General features: G+C 39.0%; 1 protein-coding gene across 5 annotated transcripts in view; it reads right to left on the minus strand.

Annotated features, from left to right (window-relative positions):
- Window positions 1-25,378, minus strand: part of LOC309710061 (suppressor of tumorigenicity 7 protein homolog) — a 61,507-nt gene that overhangs the window by 21,953 nt on the left and 14,176 nt on the right. For 4 of the 5 annotated variants that reach the window (XM_082539225.1, XM_082539224.1, XM_082539227.1 and 1 more), the window contains exon 2: window positions 17,531-17,566. The exons of the other annotated variant lie outside the window; for it this stretch is intronic. In XM_082539225.1, the coding sequence (XP_082395351.1) occupies window positions 17,531-17,552 (22 nt within the window). In that variant the 5' untranslated portion in view covers window positions 17,553-17,566. The remainder of the gene's footprint in view (window positions 1-17,530; window positions 17,567-25,378) is intronic. 5 annotated transcript variants of the gene reach the window in all.

Below are 25,378 nucleotides of genomic sequence, written 5' to 3' on the forward strand. Positions count from 1 at the left end.
GGTAGAAGTCAAGGCTGTAATTAAACACTGAATGGCAAATTTTCCAATACCATCCTGTTTTCTGGCGACAAAGCAGGACATCTCCCTCGTGCATTTGGTGTAAAGTTTAGAGATCTTATTAGCTGACGTAAACAATGCCATACTGGCAAGGTACTGTATTTTGGTTGGGTTGTCATGTTAATTTCCTGTGAATCACACGGAGGATAAGAAAGGCAGACAAAAGATTCAGAAACCCAGCCTCATTTGCACTCAGAAACACACACGTGCATAAATTAAGTGCAGCTGGACAGCTATTCATTGCAGTGAAGTGGAGGCTCTCATCCCAGCAGAGAAGCTCTTTCAGTTAGGTCTATGGAAAAACAGGCTTAGCAGCTGCTGTAAGTCTGCAGTGTCTGGTCTCTCAACCACTGCTGTCTGGCTGGAAAAGCACTCTTCATCCAGCCAATAAATCTAGCCATAACTAATATACAGTGTTAGTATATTCATAATCCAAATGTCACACATTCAAACTCCCAAAACAATTAAAGCTTGACATCAGAATACAACATTTATTTATCCCTGTTTTACATCATTCTGGATTTGGATTTATTGGCTGTCAGAAACGTGAAATGGTTTTTGTTACCGGTAACTAAAGGGTAGATCTATTTTTAGTTTGTACAAAAACTCCCCAACTTTTCATAAACAGTAAAAACATATATAGTTCATATCGTCTAAAGGGCTTTAAGTGGCCTAGAAAAGCATTATGTAAATGCTGGTATATTTTGATTTACCAAAGTCTAAAATGATGAGATCAGTGCATTTACAAGTAATCCTAAGTGTGCACTCTGTAAGGGAGCAGATAAGAGTCAGAGTCCACGACCACCTGCTGTTTAACCTTTTAGTTTGTGAGGGGCGGCGAATCACAAGAAGTTCATTTAAAGGGAAAGGTGCTGAAACAACTTATTTCAGACAGAGGATGACCTGAGGGTTATAGGAAGCTGCTGTAGTCAAGTCAAAGAACAAAAAGCTGAGACAGAAAAGAGCTTTTACTCCTCAGAAAATGTAAGAGTTATTGTGACACTGATTTCAGCTAGCCAGACTCACATTGCCTCTGTTTTAACAGCTATTTAATTTGATATGCAGAACAAGGTTCTCTCATTTACATGGCTCTGCAACTAACTACAATCATGAAGCTTGACTGAAATCATGCTTAGTTCACCAGTCCATGCGCTCCACGTCCTGCTGGGAGTAAGCGCTACATTATTCCAAATTCATGTTACTGAATTGAATTTACAATGAAAAATGGCTTTGAGAACCTACCATGTTTGACAAACTTTATTAATCATCAAAATCCTGCATACTTAAACTAATGGTTCAATCTAACGTCAATGTGAGGAGACAATTCTTCCACACACTAATTTTATTTGTTACATTGCCATGACCCAACCTGGTGACACTTCATGCTCTAACTGCACTTTCCTTTAGCCTCGTTGGCTGCTACAATTACTACCAAGAGTTAATACTAGCCAGAAAATAGCGAGAGAGTCGGGTTTGAGAGTAAGAAGATGAATTGGAGGGACAAATTCTATCAGGCAGATTCAGGACTAAATGTCACTGGAGACAACAAAAGATGTGACCTTTACTGAAGAGGGGGGACAGTCGGCAGACTGCTGGCCTGACTTGAATGATAAAAGACATGACGTGAGACACACGTGAACACGCCTATTCAGACATACACGTAGTCTTCTATCTCATATACGCACATACACAAAGTGTGTCCATCAGTTACAAGAAAAGAAAAAGTAAGACGTCAGTTAATTTGTGTTTTAAATGAAAATCACTGATCCTTTTTGAAGGATGATAATAAAGAACCACTTCCAAATGGTCAAATACATTATAAGCCTCCAAGTTTGATGAGCACTGTTCATCAAAGTGCAGCTTTTGCAGCACCTTAATCTCATGCAAATATTTTTGTTCTCTCCATAGTGGTTTGTCTGTAGCCAAACAAGTTACCATTTATTTAAGTTAATGAAATGTTTCATTTTTTTAATTGATCCAGATCCAGGAAGTAGGAGGTATTACGTCTCAGATCACCTTTACTTTCTGTGCTCCTAGTGAACTATAAAAATCATAATGTACACTACACAGTCTGATCATGACATCAATAAGGAAATTGATTCAGATCGGCGCATGCAATCTTATCAATATTCTGTCCTTTTAAAATACTTTCAAAACAGCATGGCTGATCCCTGTGTCGACAGATAGCTCTAATCCCATTCTGATTCTTTGAGTAATGCATTTATTTATGACATACAACATACACTGCACTAGGAATTTTAATTTCAACAATATCTTTTCTTCCAATAATTTTTATTTGAATAAAAAATTTGAAAATTATGCAAAATTTGAAAATTATTTGAAATTTGAATTTGAATTTGAAAATTTAATTTTTAAAGCAATATCAAGATAAAACTGTCATGTTTTTAATGTATTTTTGTGTACAAAGCTCTCAAGTTGTCTTCTCTTATCTTTGCATCATAAATCAAGAACTCCTATTTCCTCTACAATGCTGGCTCTTTTCTCAAAGACGCAATTTAGTTCAGCTTGATGACAAAAAGAACTTTTGGTCAACAAAAATACTCCAGTAAAAGTTGAAGTATTGAAGCAACTTTACTCAAGTAAAAGTGAAAACATACAGGATTTACACAACTGAATTTAACAAGACGTTTTGTAAGCCGTCCTGGCTGCTGTCCATCCCCTACACTGACACTATACTGTTTATACTGTCTTTAACTAGACGGTATACAGTTGGTATAAAGGTGGAATTCAGTGAATGAGTCTGAGCATCATCAGCTTAAATTCAAGTTCATTTCTGCTACACTTGACATAGCCTAGCATAACCATGAGGACCACACCCACTGTGCATCAGTCCAAGACAATGCTTCAAACTCACCACAGTATGACAAGCTGTGCAATCCAGCACTAAACTACACAGTAGTTTTGACATTTGAGTAACGCAAAGTTAGTATAGCTTACTTTGTTTACAGGACATTTCACAATATTGAAACTACATCATACAAACTTCACTGTTCAGTCCTTTAAATCTAACCTTGCTTCTCACTCCCCTGTCCTGTCTAACGTCTTACATCGTTTGTCTTTGTGACTAAAGTTAGCTTGAATTCTTTTCTCTCCCTGAAACATACAGCTCCGCACCTTCACACAACACAGCGTGCAACAAGCTTTGTTGAGCTGATTGAAATGTTAACTTAAAAAAGCACTATTTAGGTTCTGAAGTACTTAAACCACAACCTAGAGTAACGAGCCTGTTTGTAGATGTAAGTAGAAAATAATTTTTAATATGTAGAAGTAGAAAGTACAGCTTTTTGTGTAAAAATGTAGGAAGTAAAAGTAAAAAGTTATCTGTGGTATAATAAGTAGAGAACAGATACCTGAAAAATTCTATGTAAATGCAATAGCATTGTATTTGTACTCTGGTCAAAAAAATCTTAAATCACCAGCTATTTCATCAGGTACACCTTGCTAATATTAGATGGATGCTCCTTTTTGTAAATAAATAAAGAAGTGGCAAGTTTCTTGGGGACAAGCTTTACTGCTCACATATGGAGCTGAACTGTATCCTACGAGTTTCTTCTTTCATGTTGTTGAACTGCTGATTACATTTAAAACGTTTAAAGAGCTTGGAAGGGGTTAAGACGCACAAATGCATATTGGATTAGCACTGGGAATAAAAAAAAGCAATACAGACACATTTTCAGATAGTTTAGTTGACTTAATCTACAAACAGAGCTGTAACTTTCAGCACTGGGAATAGGTTGCTGTAACAGGGTGATGGCTGTGCTTAAAGACGTGCATTAATCTCGTGTTTTCTTGTAAGAAGCAGTTTGCGGGTGGCATGAGACAAAGCTAGGAGGGTCTTGGAGGCTGCCTGCATCCCAATGTATGTTGTAAGTCACTGCAGCTCAGCTGTTCATGCTTGAAATGCTAGTTGGCAGTGCTGATTAGGCAGGGCCTCATAGCCTGGCTCATATTGCAGGCCCTTGCTGATTGGGAAGGAGAGCCTGTCTTGGTCCGACTACCTCTGCTGACCTTTTACTAAGATGGACATCTCTCACCGCAGCAAAAGTGCATGTGTAACAGGGTCCATGGTTTTGAGATTTTGGCTTTACCTTCGTGTAAATGTGCAGGGTTGACAACATGCCTTTAATGCAGAAAAAAAAAATTCCAGGCTATATGAATAGCTCAGAGCTTATTTAGTGTTATTTCTAACAAGGCTCTGTTACTTATTGCCAAGAGAAATGTTCACAGTAGCTACCATTTGTGCACACATGTTAGATTATTATCAGCACTGAAAAATTAATGATCTTCAAACTTAAGAACTGTGTTAACCGAGGACAGAGACAGTTAAAGTAACTCATCTAAACATACGAGGAATTTATTTTGGGTATCTATGGAAACAGTTGAAACAAAGAACGTAGAGCCAAACTGGTACTTTTCCCTTGCGCGGAAAAAAGATCTAACAGCTAAGTCTCTATTAATCAGAAGACAGACTGTATCCATATTTGTATTGTATAATGCTCAACATCCAAACATAAATATAGAACCCGTTCCAGGACAAAAACTGAGAGTCTTCTGCAATTAAGGTGCCACTTAAACACAGCAGCCCAAAAATATTCATCTAATTTACAAGTGTGTAATCATAATATCAAAAAAGCCAATAATTTTAAATCAGAGAAAGCATAATTTACACGAAGACTAGAAAGTAAAACAATAAAAACTTCCAGAGAGATGCCAGCAGAAAATCTGCTTTTTAAGTGTCTTTTTAAGCACCTAGAAGATCATTGTTTTACAAGATTTGTTATCTTCATTTAAAAAAAGATTTAAAATAAAATGCAACATACAAAACTGCTTTGGGGAGGCCTTAAATGCATTGGCATTAACATTGCGTTCCGTTCATGTCAATAAAGCAACTGGAAAAAAGGAGAATAACTGATGGACAAGGCAATTGCTGTTGTAATCTTACAACAACTGGGATTTTGTGCAGGAGCTTTGTAGATGCTGATACAATCAAAATAACCCTTCTTCCCCATTTAAAATATCTTTTTTAATATCATTAGAGAATAAAAGCAATACATGAAAAACAAGCACAGGTGGCAGAAAGAAAAAACACACAAAAGCAAAAAACACCAAACAAGGCTTATTAAGCCATCCACAACAGGCCACTTTGTAAACACAGATATCAGCAACAGCTCGCATATTCCTAACACACAAGCACACACAGATACACAACTAAAACATAACACACACACACACAAAATCAGCAGGCCTTCACCCACGCGCTGAGCAAACAGTCCACTTCATGAATATCAATACGAAATGTACAGGACCACCTGCTATACAATATAAAGGCCGTGTGCAAAGAAAAAGATCAGAAACACGGCTGCCATACAGTTCCTGACTACACATAGCCCGTCAGCTGCACACCAAATAAAGCAGCACCAGATAACTTACCCTCCATTCCACTGACGTATCCACTGGAGCCACCAGCACACTAACATTTGCTACTTCAAAAAAGTAAAAAAATATATATATATTTTTGGTTAAACCTGATGTTTTGTTGCTCTTTCAAAAAGAAAAGGAACAAAAACCAAAGCCTTTGGGAGTCCATATCAATACCCACATCTAATCAGAAGCTAGTCAACTTTCATAGAGCACATTTATTAGTGAGGGCTCTGGTTTGGTCACGTTTTCTTGATTGGGGCCCGTCTTTGAATGACAGCAGGGCAACACAACTGTGAGCCAGTTCTGTCCTCCTCTTCCTCTAGTAAACCAGCAGAATAAGTACAAAGGGGAGTCTGAAGATGCCAGTCCAGCCAATCAATAACATGGATTTTAATAAAGGGAGGTGGGGGAGGTTTGCTACTTAGTCTCCTCCTGCAGAGGTAACCATGACAACCCCAAATGACCCTACAGGAAAATGGATGAAGCAATCTTTTAGAGATACGGAAGACCCTTCAAATCTGTTAATAATACAAAAGAAATTATTATTTTCTGTTAACCTTTATTTAATACAAATTAATTTAAGCAGCAGCCTCTTTGACTGACACACACACACACACACACACCCTTTTACTTTTAGCCTCAGCCAAGTATCATGTCATTTATCAAAATGTCCACTGACCCATTTTAAATGGAGAAAACTCAGGTTTAAATATTTTTGTCCCCACAAAGCTGTTGAGGGGACGGTTTAACATTATCATCAGCTCACGTCAGAGGCATAATTTCTCACTTGATCAATTTATTAGATTCAATAACATTCGGGTCATGAGGCACTTCCTTTCTTTTTTCAGCCTGCTGAAACACTAGAGTGATGATGTGGAAAGCAATGGAAAATTAAAAGGCTGACAAGATTAGCTGCAATATCACGTTTATGGTTGAACAAGATGATGACAAATGCAGCAATTTCCTCTACAAGATGCTGCTGAGCCAATTCAATTATTACTGTGCTTCCTTGAGGATCCACAGAGAGGAATGATTAAAAAAACAAAAAACAAAAACAAAAGATAGCAACCGCCAATGATTTAGTAACGCACTGCTCCTTTACAAAACACGAGCAACAAACACTACTAAGCGTAATGAGAGTCTGATTAATAGTAAATGGACTAGTACTTGTACAACGCCTTTCCACTCAGTTTTGAGCACTTAAAGTGCTTTCACTACAAGTCTCATTTACTCAGTCACACACATTCATACAGTGCTTTTATATATACACACCTAAGCATTTTTATGTAATATTCACACTCACATGGATGAATTGGAAGGCCGTATAGCTTATGGCCATACTACCCTGATGATAAAGAGGATGGAAATACTAATTTTACCACAATTCTGAGAAAGAAAGAAAAAGCTCCACAAAATCCCAAATGTTTGGGAATGACAGCAACTAAGCCATAAAGTGGTAGGCTACATAAAATCACAGAGCAGGGTCAGTGGACGCTGAGGCGCATAGTCCACAGAGTCAATCAGTACTGACCTCCAAACTTCACGTGGCCCTCATGTTATCATGCTTCTCTGTCTGGCAATGCAACAAATGTGTCTGGGTTTGGCGGTTGCCATGAGAATGGTACTTATCTGTTTGGTGGGGGGTGAGGGGATTATAGTGTGTGGTTGTTTTTCAGGAGTTGGACTCGGCCCCTTATTTCTAGTGAAAAGAACTCTTAATGCTTCAGCAAGACATTTTGGACGATTTCATGCTCCCAACTTTGTTTGTTTGGGAATGGGCCCTTCCTGTTTCAACATGGCTGTGCATCAGTGCAAAAAGCAAGGTCCATAAAGAAATGGATGAGGGAGTTTGGTGTGGAAGAACTTCACTGGCCTGCACAGAGTCCTGACCTCAAACTGATAGAACACCTTTGGGACTAAGGACACTGTGAGCCAGCCCTTTGCCTCCAACATCAGTGTCCATCTCAGAAATGTATTTCTCAAAGAAGAGTTGAAGCTGTTATAGCTTCGACTCTGTCAGGGTGGGCTGACATATTATTAAACTCTATGAATTACGTATGAGATTTCACTCAAGTTCATACATGTGTTCCTGCCTAGCTCTGGAAACCCTGGGTTAATTTAGTGAGTTGATAACCAGCTTCTCGTGACCGCTTATCCTGACTGGCAATGTTAAGGTAATTAAATAGAGATAAGGTAAGTTAAAGGATACCCCGGTACGTTGTGAGTCTGTTCTTTTAGTGGCAGACAGCAAAGCTCCACCATGTTTACCTGCCCCTTAAGTGAACTGGTAAATACTCTTCACACAGACTGGTATGAGATTCTGTCCATATCATTGTGCTTCAAGCCTTATTCCCATTAAAGCTCATTCTGGTAACCTAAAAATACTTTTCATCAGCAGCCAAGCACACATAATAATTATGGAGGAGGGTGAACACCAAAAACAGTCATGTTATAATGCGTCATCTCACCCACCAACAGCATAGGGACCAGCTTATCTCATTAAATTGACTCTGCTTACACTGAACCTGCTTGGTTTTTGAGGTTAGTTGCATCCTTCGGAGTTCTCTTGGAGTAATTACAGGTGAACGTTATCCAGACAAGCAGGGATTTGGAGGGATAAGAAGCTTTCAATTGGATGATCACCATGGGAATTTGAACGCCAGTACTAACACTGATAGTGTATGTCAATGTTCAGAATATTTTATGCTTTAAACAATTCAACTCTTAACAACTTATAACAAAGAAATACATCACCACTTAAAATTAATATCAAGGATACTCTTAAATTATCCACCAACTGTAATTTAAGCCACAAATGCACCAGCAACTACCTATCTTGTGACTCTGGTGGGAATTAAATTTGCTGACATACCAGAGATGAAGGCACTTTAAGCAGGTTTAAATATTTAAACCTGCTTAAAGAAAACATGAAAACAAACATAGTTAAGTACTCAAATAAATTCAGCAATATGCAAAAGAGAGCAGGGTGAGAATAAACTAAAGAGATGCAGAATTACCTCACCGCTACTGGTTCTTGCCAAGTCTCTGATTATTAAAGCTCAGGATATTCAGCTGTGTTTCTGTTGGCACAGGCTATGCAATGCTGAAGTTAAGGATGGCAACAGCAAATGGCCCGGGAGCTGGTCCTGTCTGTTGAATACATTCACAACCAGCCTTAAATCCATATACAGATATTTAGTAATGTGATAAGGTTGGTAACATAACAATAGATGATGTATCTAACAATATCTTGGATTTAGAGAGGACCGTAAAAATAGCCAAGACTGTTCTCCGTGTATTTTAAATTTAAAAAGCACAATAACTGTCAGGGAATAGGAAGTTCTGACATTGGAGGGTTAATAGAAGTATTTGCTGTTGTGGAGATTTTCCATAATACTGATTTTCCTTTATTTCTTTGTTTGCCTTGATTTGTCTGCAAATGTACATTTTGTACAAGGCAGAGAGAGAAAAAATAAAGCAGCTATTAAAACAGCAAGGTTAACACTACTGAGGAAGGCCAGCTTGAAAAAAAAAAAAAGAATGGTTAAATTAATGCAATTAAATGGGCTTTTTACACAATTTCACGCACCACGTAGTCAAATCGTTTAACAATAGACTGTGGTCATTTAAACTTAGTGGCTCAGATATATGTTTCTGACAAAGCATAGAAGTGTACCAAATGGCAGTTCTATATTCTAATTCGTCAACTGGAGACATGTGTGCTGAATATGACCTGGAAGTCCGGAGGTCAAAATGGCGAGACAGAAGATGGCCCCTAGGGAGGTCGAGAACGACCAAGCTAAGATCCTGTGGGACTTCTACATATAGATGGACAAACTGGTGATGGCTAACCAACTGGACATATTAGTGGTGGACAAGCAGAGGAAGACGGCCATAGTGATATATGTAGCTATACCGACTGATAGCAACATCAGGAAGAAGGAACACGAAAGCTCAACAGAGAAGGCAACAGTGATCCTAGTGGTAATCGGAGCACTCAATGCAGTGACTCCTGAGCAAGGCAATGGCAAATGGATCCAGCAGATCCCAGGAACAACATCAGAGTTCTCTGTCCAGAAAACCACAGGTCTAGAAACAGCAGATATACTGCGCAGGACCCTCAAGCTCCCAGGCCTCTGGTAGAGGACCCAAGCTTGAAGGATAATCACCGCCTGCAGGGGCGAGAGGGGAATTTTTTAAATTTTGTTTTGGGTTTTGTTTAATAAAAAAGATAACTGGATGTCTGGTTCTAATTTCCCAGTGTGGCCTTTAGAGATACAATCTCTGACACCCCTGGGTTAAGTCTTTAGTATGGGGTCTCTATGGCAGTACTGGATAATCCCTCTTTTGTAGTGCTGGCTGTACAACAGTAGGCAATAGTTTACCACTGGGCCTTGCACCTATTTAGTAAGGATTTAGGGTCAGAGGTCATGATCCAATCAAATACATTAGTGTTGCTTTCATGGTATATAAGACCTTACTGAAAGCCCATTAACTACAATAAGCCTCATTTTTAGCTCTCTTGACTTCCAGCCACTATATAAGCTCAGAAGACCAAAATAGCAGTAGTCAGCAGTTACCACAGAAACCTGATCACTCTGCCGTCTTGCTGTTCTTACGGGGGTTACCACAGCAACAGAGACAGCTGGTTGCCGTCAGAGTGCTTTCATCAAATGGCCATCTTCAGTAAGCACCTTATTCTGCTCTTGGGCACGGACAATAGAACAGCAAATACAATACACAACCTGAAGTTTCCTGAGGTTAAAGGCCATTGGTGGCTCATCCCTGCACTGAAAGATAAAGTGACCCTCTCACGCAAACAGCCAAAGCAATATCCAGCTTTAAAAAAAAAGTATTCCAAAATTACCACTGATGAAAGAACATACACTGATGGATTGGTTTGACTAAGGTATGGCCCAAAGCAATCCTCCCACAATGAAAACATACCTACATATGCCAGCTGCATTCCCATGAGCTCATCCTTATTAGTAGGGATATTGTTGGCAATTTAACATTAAGCTTCCAAAGAAATGCCATAGACCATGCTGATCAGGGCTTTAAAATCCTACTCAGTGTTTTTGCTGCATGCTGAAAAATACTGCTGCCCCTTAAAAAGCAACAGACTTAACTACACATGGAACAGTTATCCTCATGTGGGGTGTGCTGCATTACACTCCAAAGCCAGGGAAAAATAAGAAACAACAACAAGAAATCTGTGATTGTTCTGTTCTATCAGCACAATACTAAGAATGAGACATATGTTTATATGTTGACAATGTTTACTTAAAGCCAATGAATTATGTTCATCAATTACAACTGGCTCAATTATTCACTGTTGTACCCTTCTGTTGGTATAGGATGTCTTAATTTTGCTTCATGGTAAATGTTAGAAACAAACATTCCAATGAAGAGAGGAAGTAGTGAGATTTGAAATACAAAACACATTTGCTGTTTTGTAATGTACCAGTCGCTGGCAATTGCCGGGGTGCCAAGCAGACTCTCACTCTGACAAATATATTTGTTTTGTTCTATTACCAGCCACCCTACAAAAGTACTAGTTCTTCAAATGTCTACACAGAGTCAAATAATCAGTCTTGATCAGGTTATTTGAAACAGCTCTCAGAGTAGAAAATTCTGATAATTTTCTGGCCCTTGATTTTACTTGGGGGGTAAACTCTCTCACCAATAGAGGATCATTGTTAAAAAGTTTAGTGGCTGCTTCCTGGACTAATCAGTTGGGTGGTTTCCAGGATTTGGGTATAGTGAGGGAAAATCTTCAGAATGCAAAATGAGAGCAAATGCAAAGCTAAATATTCGTGGACTTAATGACACGCTGTCCTGATAGGCTGGTGACGGGCACTGGCCACTTCCTGATGCGAGTCGCACAGGCAAGGCTACACCATTTCTTTTCATAGGCTAGTGATTAGGTGACGTTGAATGTTATAACATATGGGATAAGGATGGTTTCCCCACAATAAAAATACTGGTGGCCAGCAGTACTATCCCCCAGCCTCCTAGCAAATGGGATTAATTTGAAAATCCGAGGTGATATTCTTCTTGAGTTACTGCATTCATAAGATTTTCAGAAAATTTGATCTCTGACCTTGACCTTGAGGTCGAAGTCACTGAAACTCGTCCAAGATTTTTAGCAGATGGTATGAATTTCAAAAATGCTACATGGTCTTGTTCCCGAGTTATTGCCTCTACATACTTGGGTGTCCATGGTGTCCACGCTGTCCGCCCAACAGGATGACAACAATACTCCATCAGCGTTTTATATGGCTGAGGGGTAAAAAGAAAAAGAAAAGAAAAGAAAAGAAAAAGAAAGAAGCTATTTCCAGAGTCCATAACAAACATAGGATTATGTTTGGGTGGATAGCGCTACATAAAACAAAGGATCGACGCTCCATTGACAATGTGACCCAAATTATTACTGATAAGTACATAAACAGAGAAGATTCATATACGTGGCTGCTTGCTCTGCAAAGCTGTCAGCTGGGCTACTTGCCTAAAAGAACAGTTACAAGTCATTATTACTATACAGAAGTTGGTTGGAGGAGAAATACAATCAGTGCAGAGAGAGACTCAGAAGCTAAAGTCAGTGCAGAACAGGAAATCAAACAGTTAAACTTACATTAATAAATATTTTGTGAATATAAAGTAACACTGTCTGCTGGCTTTTCATTCATAAAAGTATCCGTATCTTAATAGATGGGTTACTATGCTATTTAAATTGCTGCACAGGCCTGTCCTCAGATGTCTTGACTGACAGAGAGCCAGTGTACTTCATTAATATCCACTGATGGATGCAGGAGCAGTCATGAGGGAAGCTATTATGTTTCTGCGACACCACATTGACTAGAAAACAGAGAAATTTCAACAAACAACAGAAATACTCCAACAGATTTTACTTCTTGGTATCATAACTTCTTGATCCCAAATGTATCTGAAGCCCAGGTGATGATTATTGATTTCAGGCAAAGCAGGCATGTGGCCAAAGAGTGCATTATGCATTATGAAGGGGTGGAAATGGTTACACAGCACAAATATTTTGGTAGAGATTTTAATGATTAGCTTCAATTTTATAGAAACACTGAGGTATTTGTGAAGTGGTAGCAACACAAAATTCACATTTTCCCTTCGTGCCAGTCTTTTATCAGTGTTTTATACAGAGGCTCATGTGTTTGTCCTTTATCTGCTGGTTTCACAGGCTTCCTTTAAAAGATAAAAACTGTCTGAACAGCACTTTTAAAGAAATACTGGTTTGAAACCAGCAAATCAGCATTTTGTGGTCATCTATTTGAGGGTGAAATTATTCAGCTGGCATCAGAGTGTCCTTAATAAATTAAAAAAATGCTCATGCCTTCTGCAATTCAGCTACCATAACACTTCAAGCCATTTTTCCCCCATTTGTTTTTTTCTGTAAGTCATCATGTCTAATGGTTATCCCTGTGTTTTATGTTGAAGAAATGCTCCAAACAAACAGCTGCCAAGGTTCACAATTCACCCTGAAAGTATTTATCACATATGAACTTAGATCGATAAACAATCAATTAACCTGGGAGAAAATCTTTGCAGGCTTAATATGTTCTTACAGTTAGCATTGCATGTACGCTACTTATGCGAGACACAAGGTAACGTTACAAATGTTCGAAACATAGGAAAAAAGATCTGAGCATCTGAACAAAAAAAAAAAAAAAATATCAAGAGGGAAAAAGTTATCTATACTGTGTCATAGTTACTTATAAGCATATCCTACATCTACATGTTTGCTTGGTTTTTTTGTTACATTCACTGTAATATTGACCAAAAGAATGCCCAAATCGCTCTTCTGCACACGCCGTAATGGAGCGAACGCTCTTTTGAAAAGGACCCAGAGTCTCTCGTCTACATCAACACAAGACAGCCAGTGTTAATTTATCTACACTCCTGTTTCCAACAGTTTGTTCCTTACATACCGTCACAGTAACATACCAGAAATGTCACTGTGAAAGCTAGCTATAATTGGTGTAGTCTGTCAACTGTCTCTCCAAGTCAGTGATGGTGAGCACAATACTCCATATGGACATCCATGGAGATTTTAAAAAAAAGTTGTAAACAAGAATCACTGTTTGTCCATGGTTTCTGTGTCCACAGAAAAGTAAGTCTCAAGACATTTACTTCTTACTTCTTAAATCCAAGGACTATTAAAGTAATAATAACGCCAATAGAAACAGTCCTATGCCACTGTTGATTTCTTCGAGTTCACATCCATGATAAGATCATCATGTCCTCCTAAGACAGTTTAACACCATACAATAATTAGTCTCAAGGCTACTGAACGAAGTGATACAATCTAGAAAGCTGTACGTACTGACCTCAATTCTGATCAAGTATAGACTGACTGTAGAACTACTGAACCACTTCCTCACAGCACCCTACAACAAACAGGCCAAAATGAGAGCAAAAAAGGAAGGCACAACACAGTTACATTTACCTAAAACCTACTTTGCTGAAAAGAAGGGGACAGGAAGGTAACAGCTATTGAGGTCAAACGTATGTACAAATGAGTCCCATCTGTGTGTGTGTTTATGACTGTGACACAAGGTAACTGTTCACAGAAGTGTGCAAAGTAGTTGATATTTGCGGGTCCATAAGTTTAGAAATCCAGGTGGATGTTGAAAACTGAGAGGAATTGCCAGTATATTTCAACACTTCCATAACACCTTTGGGAAAATTTAATTCATAATTCATTTAATTCTGCTGCATTAGCACATATTTTATCTGTATTTGTTCACCTCTTATAAAGTCACATTCCTTTTGCTCAACTGTAAAAATAAATAAAGAAAAGAAAATTGTTCAATAAGCAGATACAGAAAAATTACAGCTGTCACATCCATATACTATCCTACATGTACTGCCAAATTAGTTCTACTTTATATAACAAGAATCAATAAATATGGTGCACATTTATCTTTTGCTGTACTGAAGAGGACAAACATGTTGGAAGTGACTTCCCAGGCTTTTCTCTCCTGCTACCATCTGTCCTTATTAGAAAGAGAGAACAGATTTTAGAGCCAGAAAGCAATTCGGCACATTTCCCACCAAACCTGAACACCGACCTACAATGTCAATGCTGCACAGAGCTCAAAATAGACTAGTCACTCTAACTGCGATGTCTCAAAATATAGCTCATTTTAAAACAGTAAAACACTGCAAAAAAAAAAAACCAAACAAACAAAAAAAGGATAAAGCCATTTACATTTGAGCTCTAAATTAGGATTGTTCCTCTTACCTTCTACACCTACTTGAGAGGAGATGATCTTCTGAACAATACGCAAATCAGACACCCCTGAGTTCTTTCTCACAGCCACACAGTCTGCTGCGAAAGCTTAGCAGGACTTGACGAGCCTTATGAAAGCTTCATCTAGCCCCAAAAATAAGAGATAAAGTAAGATATTCCATGTATAGCAGGATGGTTTCCTATAAAAATGATCTTACACAAAGGATTTCCAGAGACGATTTTAGCGTTTCGAATAAACACTAAAAATTGCCATGGTTTGTTTCCTGTTGCAGTGTTTGTTGGACCCAAGCCGTTTTCACAACAAAGCTATTTCAAAGGATAGCCTATAAAAATGGGTCCCGCTTAACCATGTCAACAAACACTGTTGAGTTTATTACTTAAACCTAAAGAGCCAAATGAACGTTGTGTTTTTGTAGTCTGTCTGTGCTTATTGTCAGGAAACACCCAAGAAGTCACGAATGACTTCCTGCAAAGATGTGCGGAAATAAGAATATCCACATCCAACATTACATATACACTGTGTTGGTGAGAGTATTGTTCAAACAAGAATCAGTGGGATTGGCCAAATTTTGCATGATAGTACTTCCAGTTTAATTTGCCAGGTGGCCGAGTATGATGACCACAAGGAAAGCACAACAGTTAGTAAATGTGTTTGTTCAAGGCATGTTTACGATCGCGAGCTCTGACTTGTAATTTTAAAAAACGTCAGTCAAATAAGTGTACATCCTTTCATAAAGAAATGCAAACACTGTGCTCACGATCTCCTATAATCATATCCTGTGAACTGATCAGAACTATACTCATACTTGACCTCCTCTCGTCTGTGTTATGGATTTGCTGTAGATTTAATGCAGCATTATGTCCTTTGAGTTGCTGTTTAATAACAAACAAACAAAAAAACCACACAGTAATGCTTTAATAACCGACTTGTATCAAACTGCAGACATGACAAAATGGAAAGACTGGCAGGCCTGTGTCAAAATGGGACAGAACTCAGAATAGTGGGCAGCGAGGAGAAGCTGCCAAATAAAGGTCACAGGTACCATCTCTGCTACAGCCAAGTAGAATGGTGTCCATAAACAACTGTGCATCTGATATAAAATTATTATATCTAATGAAAAAGTAATGAAGCACAGAAATACAAATTACTATCTAAAGCGGGAGTTAGCTACAACACCATTTAATTTGAAATCAGACAGTACTACTGCACTACAGGGCTTTTCCCTGGATGGAAATGCACCATCAGGAGTTGACTATGCACTAAAGCATGACTGGTCTGTACATCTTTAAAGCAATGACTAGAGTGTTATCTTATTTATTAACTTTTTTTCCCTCCACTGGAAAATAAGTGTATTTTCCATTTTCATAACCCCATTTTGGATGCACCACTTACTTCCTCAGAGGATTGTTGCCAGTTAAAGACGTATTGCCATTGTAACCTGGAGTCATTTCAGATGAACCAAGCACTGATAGTCATGTTTGTATTATTTATTTAAGTGGAAATGCAGATGTTGGAGTACGCAAGATGTCTATGCTTGCATGCTCTAACATTTCCATTAATATGTTTCCTTGGAAATGGCGTGCATGTTCAAAGGTAGGTCAGACATGTTAAGCATCTAAGCACACTTTAAACTATTAGCAGGAGTTGTATATTTTACACAAGTTTCATCTAAGTTGTTATTGCTTCTTTTCTGATTCATAAAATGACTGCCTGCAATTGTAAATCTAAAGATCTCCACTTTTAATTTCTTTAAAAAATAAATAAATAAAACTCCACCAACAACAACATTAAGCCATTACAAGATATTGCACAGTGTCATCCAATCAGCTGCACATTTCATAAACAAAGATTAGGCTCTAAACCACTCCTGGTGCAATTGCCGGTGTGCATGCTAGCTATGATCCCACATCAAAACAAGTTAGTTTTAGCCTCGACTGTGCAATCAAGACAGGATCAATGACATAAGCTCAGGCCTTCTGAAAACAATGAGCAGGTAGTAGAGTGAGCCATCACAGTATTGATCTAAGCAAAAAGGATTCCTGTAATGGGAGAAACAAGTACACTGGCTCACCTTAACGTCAACACTAGTAACACTTCAGAGGGAGGTGAGGGGCTGATTGGTGTCCAAAGACACACGTGCATACATATAGAAGAGCAGTGTGCTATGCTTGATTCAGTAGCATTTAAGACAGGAAATGCTAAGCTCACACCTCGCAGCGATCTGACTGAGCCGTAAGAAAGAAGCAGAGCGCAGACTGATGCTTCTGGAGACGATGCAACTCTGGTCAAAGCATCCATCTTCCGACATGCTCACTCACATAAACATGCACAAGAACACATGTTCATTCAAAGAGCAAGCTATTACTATGAAGAGGACAGAAAATGCATAGAGACGGGAGGTCCTTTTTTTGTGGTAATTTGAAATGCACACACGGTAAGGCTCAGAGAGAATACAGGGTAGGCGGTTCAGTCAGCATGTCCAGCTAGCTTGTAGTGCCGACCCTCTGTGCTAAAATGGTAGATCCCAGATTTCTCCCCATGCAATCTGCCACCAGCAACCATGGAGGCAAAACAGGAAGAAGACAAGAGAGGAGAGGGAGATGAGGAAAGATGGAACGCAACAGAAGAGGAAAGCTAGCATATTCCCTTTCCTCCTCATCCTCAGAGAAAACACACACACAAGAATATAAAAGGTCCATAAACAAAGACAAACACAGGGCAGACGGAAGGATGGTGATGGTACTTACATGAGGACTCAGTGCCGAACATGGCTGGGCCGGGAGCTGTGATGGAGAGAGAGGAGGAGGAGGAGAAAAGAGAGGAGAGAGAAAGGGGAGGGTGAGAGAGAAAGAGAGAGAAGGGAGGTTGATGAGCAGGCAGCTACACAGCGGGGGTCATCAAAGCAACACAATGCAGCCAGCCGGCCGTCGCTGCCTCCCAGACAGCCAGATGCCCCAGCTCCGCTATCCGTTGCTGCTTTAAAAGCCCTCCTCCAAACACACACAAACACACACAGCTAGTGCAGCTGCCAAAAAAAGGAGGCTTTTGGAGGATTAAATCAAGTACTAAATAAACATAAAATAAAAACTGGCAGAAATCCTTCACAGCCGCAGCAAATCCAGACACAGAGAAGTGGTTGTGGCTAGCTACTGCATCTCTGCTTTTCTGCAGTCTATATCCTCCTCCTCCTTATCCTCTCCATCACTCTCTCACTTCTCATTCCACTGTACGATTTACTAATAAAGAGAGAGACCGTGAGATTGTGGGGGAGAGGGAGAGTCTTTCCTGGGGAGAGGAGAGCTAAAAGGAGGGAGTGAAAAAAGAAAATCTGGCAAGGAAGCTCCTGCCACTGTTACTGCAGCCGTTGTAAGACAATAGTTATGCAAACAGAGAGTGACGTCAGGACAGAGGAGGGAGAGAGAGAAAGCTGTCAAAGACTGACTGACAACTACTGCTAGATGGAGAGAGAGAGGAAAGGAGGAAAAGAAAGGGGGGGGGGGAGAAAGAAGGAGAAACACAAGCAGACTGGATGCAATAAAAGAGCAGATGAGAAAAAGATAACAGAGGAAAATATGAGAATGGACGAGAAACGGGAAAGCAAGGGGGAAGCATATTTAGATGATAAAAAAGAGAAAGAGAGAAAAGGCAGAGGTAGGGCTACAGATACAAACAGGACACACACACACACACACAATGAAGCAGCGAAGGGGGCTGGGGGCTTTCATCTGTTAGTTCGACAAATTGAAACAAGTATGAAGCAGAGCATTGGAGACTACTGTGTATTTACTTGCTATTGACACACACAAACACACACACACACACACACACACACACACACACACGCACACACACACACACACACACGGCCATCAGCGAGCCAGAACAAAAATGTTCTGCCATGATCACAACATCATCAATCAAACTTGCACAGAAGACTTTAAGATTAAATCGCAATATTATCAATAATGTGAATTATTTTAGCAATAATAATAACAATAATAATAGCAACAACACACAGTAGATAGTTATGTAAGATTACAATTAAACAGAGCAACTGCAAGTGGAAATTATATAGAAGACAGAAAGAAACTTAATGGTAGTGTTACTCACCTGCTGTCATGAGACTGCTGTACAGTGGCATAAATATTGGTGTTTGCTCTGTTTGACAGTTATAGGTAAGCACGTATCTAAAGCACTATAAAAATTCATAAAAAAAAATTTAAATAAACAAAAACCTGCAATGTACCAAGAAACCGTTTAGTCAGTGTATTCAGGACACCATGATCCGCCTCTTTTAGGACACACATATACCCTGAGGTGCCAGTTATTGCACACTGTAACACCTTAATGAAGACTGGTACTAAATGTAATAAAATAAACACAAAACCCAGCAACTGTGCAGCGGCAATCTGCCCTAAACCTGCTTTAGGGAAATGAATAGATACAGTCTGCACAACAGCTTCTGTCCAACCAGCCTACAAACCTAAATATATAAATGGTCATCCAGCCGGACACTTTAATGGCCCCCACTGTGAATACGATGAAGACAGCTAGCATGTGGATTAGCTCAGCTGCTGAAGAGACGAGCGTGTACTGTTGGAGGCCTCTCATCTTTTGTGTCTCATACACCCACCTCCTCCTCCTCCTCCTCCACCACGTCTTTGTTCTTCAACCACAGGCAAGAGACCCCTTCTCTAACCCTGCTACTAAGTTAAAATATGTGAAATCAGCAGTACTGAGTCAAAACATAGTTTTCTTATAAGGAAAATCTGGTGTTAGGTTAGGATAATAAAAAAATATTTTAAGATTTACATCTTATATGAAATATAGCTACATATTTACATCTTAATCTATCATTTCCATGAACCCTAGCCACACGCTTACCTCTGGGCCCACCTACCTACTAATGGAAGAACATAGCGCATGTGCCCGTTCTTAGCACACAGAGTTTAGCCACATATCACTATGCTATTTTTACATGTTAAAAATCACTGCTATCCTGTTACACTCTACAATCTACGTCCCACATAAAAAACACACTTATCAAAATGAAACTCCTGTGAAAAATGTGCTACCTCGAGTACCAACTGCCTCCTGGTGTTCTACGGAGAAAAGCCATTGACCATTAAAACTCCAACTACCATTCAATAGTCATAAGTGATAGGGTGCTTATTGTGTTACTCTTAGTTAATATCTAACATCCTAAACATGTTTAAATCAGGGCTGTTCTCCTTGGCAGGTGTACTGTATATAGAAAGCATAAAACACCAGAAAATGCTTAATGTAATTGGCCTCCACAGTTTACTCTTCCACACTAACATGCTAATACTGCTGCTCCACCATCACCACTTGTCTCAAAGTTGCACAGCATATGCTCTGCTGACCTACTAAACCCACCCGCCCCCAAGAGACTGTCCATGCTTTCTTCCTGTTGAATGCCAGATTGAAATTTCAGTTTTCTGTTGTGCCCATATTAACACATACTTTTTCTATTATCAATAGTCTCATATATGTGCATGTCTTCCAGCCCAATTGACATTTAAAAAAAAAACCAACCTCCCTAAATCCCATTGTTTTAGATAATTGCAGACCCATTTCCAAACTGCCATTCTTTTTAAAAAGCCGTGAGAAAGTTGTCATTCATCACCTCTTTCAGTTGGTGAAGAGAAACAATGTCTTTGATAAATTCTGGTTACCGATGAAACCACAGCACTAAAACTCTATTACTGAATATATAAAAGGAATGTTTACTGTTCCTCCACTACCTCAACTCATCATCACAAAACCTTATTATTATGTTACATTGTGTTTTGCTTTTTTTTGTCACACTGTCACTTGCTGCTCTTGTTTGCACATTTGCATGTGCAATTTGTTGTCTGCTGTCTGATAACAAAAAAAAAAGTCTTCCTTAGATAGTTAGATAGTTTTTTGTTAATTTATGTTGTAATTTATGTTAGGTCAGTCTGTCTTGTCTCTGCTAGCCAGCTAACTAGGCCTCTTAGTTAGCTAGTTTAGAGTTTTCTGTTAATTTATGTTGTAAATTTATGTTGCATGTAGCACCTTGGTTCCTGGAGGAACGTTGTTTCGCCTCACTGTGTACTGTTAAACTGTATATGGTTGAAGTGACAATAAAGCCAACTTGACTTGACTTGACTTGACTACTAATGGCAGTCTTATACACTCGGATAGAGGTGAATATTCTTTTAGTCCTACTAGACATCTCTGACCATGCCACTATATTAACAACAGTATTTTCTCATTCAGTGCCTCACTCAAATTCCCTCCATCTCAATTCTGGCCTAAAACTGTGGTTCTTAGCAACTTGGTAGCAACTTCTTCAGAGAGGTCAGTCATTACATCAGCTCACTCACTAGCGATATCAAAACATATCAGAATCAGAATATGCCAAGAACATTGGCATCATTTTGGACATATCACACCTTGCTTCCAGCAAAATTCAGAAGTCACTTTAAAATTCTATTATTAACATATAAAGCTCTACATGGTCAGACTCCTGTTTATATAGCAGAGCTACTGAGACATTACAGCAGACAGCCCCTCAGATTATCTGATCAACATCTCTGTTTAGGGCTGAACGATATATCGCATTTGCGATAATATCGCGACATGATCAAGTGCAATTTTCTAACCGCAAAGGCTGCGATTATACTCTGGACATGTCCAAATTCATGGGCTGCATCCTCCTGAGGCCGCATTTGTAGACCGATTACGTCACAGCGACGCGCCGAAGGCTGTCCAAATTCGTAGACTCCTCCGAATGTAGCCGACAAATGCGTCCTCCTTTTCCCCGAATTTCAAGGATGGGTCGGGTGTGTCCTTCGTGGCCTACCATATCCCAGAATTCATAGCGCGGCCCAGCCAAACTCCAGTTTCCAGCAATGGCGGCCGCTACTAAGTTTTAAAATTACTCATACTAATCTTTCTGGGTCACAAAATAAACTTTTAACATATTTTCAGGCGAGAAAGTAGTTGTGTAAACATCAAATATCTGCTCGGTTTATCAAGATATCCCATATTTGCAAAAGTGCTTCGACGTTTTCAGAGGCGTCTGCTACCCACCAGCTGGATAGCTAGCCGGGAGCTCGAGGGTTACTGATGCGGCCGAGAACGGCACAACTCCCGGCACATCATTTTCAGATCACCGCGGAGTTTCGCTGCTCGGGTTAAACGTAATATATAAGTCACTTAGACAACCTAAAAATGTTATTGTTGGGTTTTTTTCAGTGTTTTGTTTGTTCGTGAGTAAATCGGTTTGGCTGAGATTAAAGTTATTAGATTAGATAAAATAAAACTTTATTAATCCCCCGGGTGGGTTCCTCCTTGGTTTTCACACAGCTGACTAAACGTCAAACAGAAAACTTATTAAACAGAAGTATGAGACAGTCGAGAATTTACACCAGTGTCTGGTTATATTTTAGATAGCAAGAAGCAGACGGCCGAGTTTATTAAACTCCACCGAGACAGCGGTGACGCTAATCAGAAGGCTAGACCGTCCAATTTCACGCCTTTAAATTTTAAAGGCGTGTTTGTGTGTGTGTTTATACAATTGCTATTATGTTTGCACTTTATGTGTAATGTTACTGACTGCAGAGATCAGTAAGCTGTGTGTATTTTTTATTTATTCGTTTTATTTATTTAATATTATTTTTTAATTGAATGACTGTCTAGTAGTTCACAGATGTCGAAAAACTGAGTGTGGTAAAGCCACTGATTTTTTTTATGTATATTTCTGCAATCTGCACATTGTACTGACTTTCATTTTAATGTTTACACCAGGGTTCCTTGTCAGCACTTTATGCTCAGATGTTTGTAAGCTAAAAATAAACTATTGTGTATGTTCAAATATACTGTTGTGATTGAAGAAGTTAAATAAAAATGTCAGTCATCAATTCATGCATCACCTCATGTCATCATAACAGAGGTCTGTCTTCCAGGAAAGAACAGTTTAAAATTAATGTAATATCTCTGGCCATACTATATGATGTATTGCTTGTCTTTGTTTAATAATACAGAAGACAAAGACCTTAAAAAATAATCGCATATCGCATCGCAATCGCAATATTGGGGCAAAAAAATCGCAATTAGATTATTTTCCATAATCGTTCAGCCCTATCTCTGTTCCATCCTCTTATTTTAAAACCAGAAGACACTCTTGGGGTTGTAGCACCAATATCCTGAAATAGCCTTCCTCAGTCCAGCCAGTCCAGCTGAATCTCTAGTTTGTTTTAAATGACTGCTGAAAAATCATTTTATAGGTTAGCTTTACTTTAATCATTCTCCCACTACTTGTTGGTCATAGGTTTAACTATGTCTGGTGGAACATCTATAATTATCTTTAATGAGTGGCTTCTATTCAAACTGTAAAACACTTTACACTTTAAAAAGTTCCGCGACCCTAGGCAATGATCATCAGGTGCCTGATTGGTGTCTGATTAGCATCTTTGAGCATGGACCCTGCAACAGCATTGCAACAGCATGCCACGTTTGACTGATCTGACACAGCTGTAAATGATTCTCATACTGAGCTAAAATGAGAATAGTGAACAACCCCAGTACGTTTTTTCCCCTCGAAGAAAATCGAATAATCATATACAGTAAGCTCTATGTTATATTGAAATATTAAAAGTTTTGAGAAACAGAGTAGACTTGATAAGATGAACAAGCTTTGCAGTGCACTGACTATCCTTCCACTCTTAATAAAGACTCCTGAGATTCTGTTAATTACACAAGGGGCAGCTTGAGAGAGCTGCCCCTTGTGTAATTGGAGAGGTGAGGGGAAGCAAGCTGGGACTTTACAACATGCAGCGTGCTCTGCTCTTATGTCAGATCAGCAAGGTCTGGTATTAGCATGCTAAACAAACATTCTTTGTTTTTACATTCATCATGTCCCAATCAGCCCAAATAGCAAAGAGAAGGAGTTTGGGTGTTAGGAGGTTAAAGAATTTAGATTTCAAGAAATGGAGAACAAAGCAAAAACTTACTGAAGTGACTTGAGGTTCTTTCCATACGGAAGTGTTGCAGCTGGGCTTTTACATTAACATTTTGTGTGCCTTACTGTTTCCTCTCAGCTCCCATTTTTGTTTCATTTGGTGTGGATGCTGATTAAGCATCCACAGTATTGTTCTTCCACTTTTCATCTTACCTATGTTTTTTGTACGCCATCTCCTTCAACACTGTTCAACCACTGTTAGATTCCTCTTCTTTTAGACATGTGTGCTTGTATTTTTCTCATTTTTAACTTTTATATTTTTTAAATTTTCAACAAACATTTACAATGTATTTCAATGGGAGAATCTTCAAATTCTCATTCAACTTACTCCTCTTTTAACTCTACTTCCACATACACTGACCGACAGACACCATTCAAACTGTAAAATGAAGCCACAACATTGAACTATTCAGCTTGTATTTGTCTTTTTAATATCTTTTATACTTTTTCTTCAGGTCCAGTTTAAGTTTCGTGCTTTTTTTCACCCGTTTCAGAGTTTATAATGGGTGTGTATGGGACAGAATGTTAATGTGAGTGAGACAGGTCAACTGCTTGAGTGGGAGCAAGGGAAAAATTTATCTTAAAATCTTCTCTTTAAACTGCTGCGTTGTCCACAGCGTTTGGTCTACAACCATCATTTTACCCTCAAAATATCGGCACCATTGCCCTCTTTCATCCAATGTTATTGTTATTGTAAAGGATGTTATGGTTCTTTCATAAATGCCACCAATGCACAGTCTCCTCCATGAAACTTTTCCATAGAGTCCAATGTTAAAATGGCTCCCAAAATTCGTCTGAAAATCAGAAGTACGGGCTGCCTTTACACTGTCACCACGTCCATATAATAAATTCGACAGACATGAGAACTGAGAATTCTGTAGACTGGACATTGCTGGTGCTCGCAGTGAAAGAATTTTGTCAATACTACTTGTAGTTTTCTGTTGGGAAGTAGGCCTGTGCGATATGACCAAAATCTCATATCCCGATATAAGAATTCTATCGTCCCGATAACAATATAAATCACAAAAATGTAACATTTTCTGTAAATTCTGTGAATCTCGGGCAGCTCGTCTTGCGGGAAGTGTTTCCAGCTGCGCGTCCTGTAGCTGGAGTCGAGTGTTTTAACAGATGCATGAAACTATACATTTTTAGACATAAGTTGTAAAGGCCGCCGTTTTCTTTGTGAGTATTTATTACACGGTGTGCTGCGGGGAAAAGCCTGTTCTAACGTTTGAGTCTAAGGTTTGTTTTTTAGCACCTGGCGGCTCTTTTTTAATTCTCATCCGTAAAAAATCTGCTCTTTCATCCGTCTGTAGTGTGGTTATATTAAATATAAGAGAAAGAGAGAACTTTAAGAAATTAATATAGCCACCACAGTGACCATCAAAACGATGAAAAAATATTGCCGTAAACAGTTTATTTTGCGACACCACGAAACAAACGATAGTGTAAAATGAAACGATAGACGTTTTTATATCGTCATCCGATATATATCGTTATATTGAACAGCCCTATTGGGAAGCATTTGTTTCGGAGTTACTTTTCTGTTTATTTAAACCAGCAGCAGGCAGGCACGTGTTTGTGT

Source organism: Aulonocara stuartgranti, assembly GCF_965226115.1.
Source record: "Aulonocara stuartgranti genome assembly, chromosome: 7".
NCBI lineage: Eukaryota > Metazoa > Chordata > Actinopteri > Cichliformes > Cichlidae > Aulonocara > Aulonocara stuartgranti.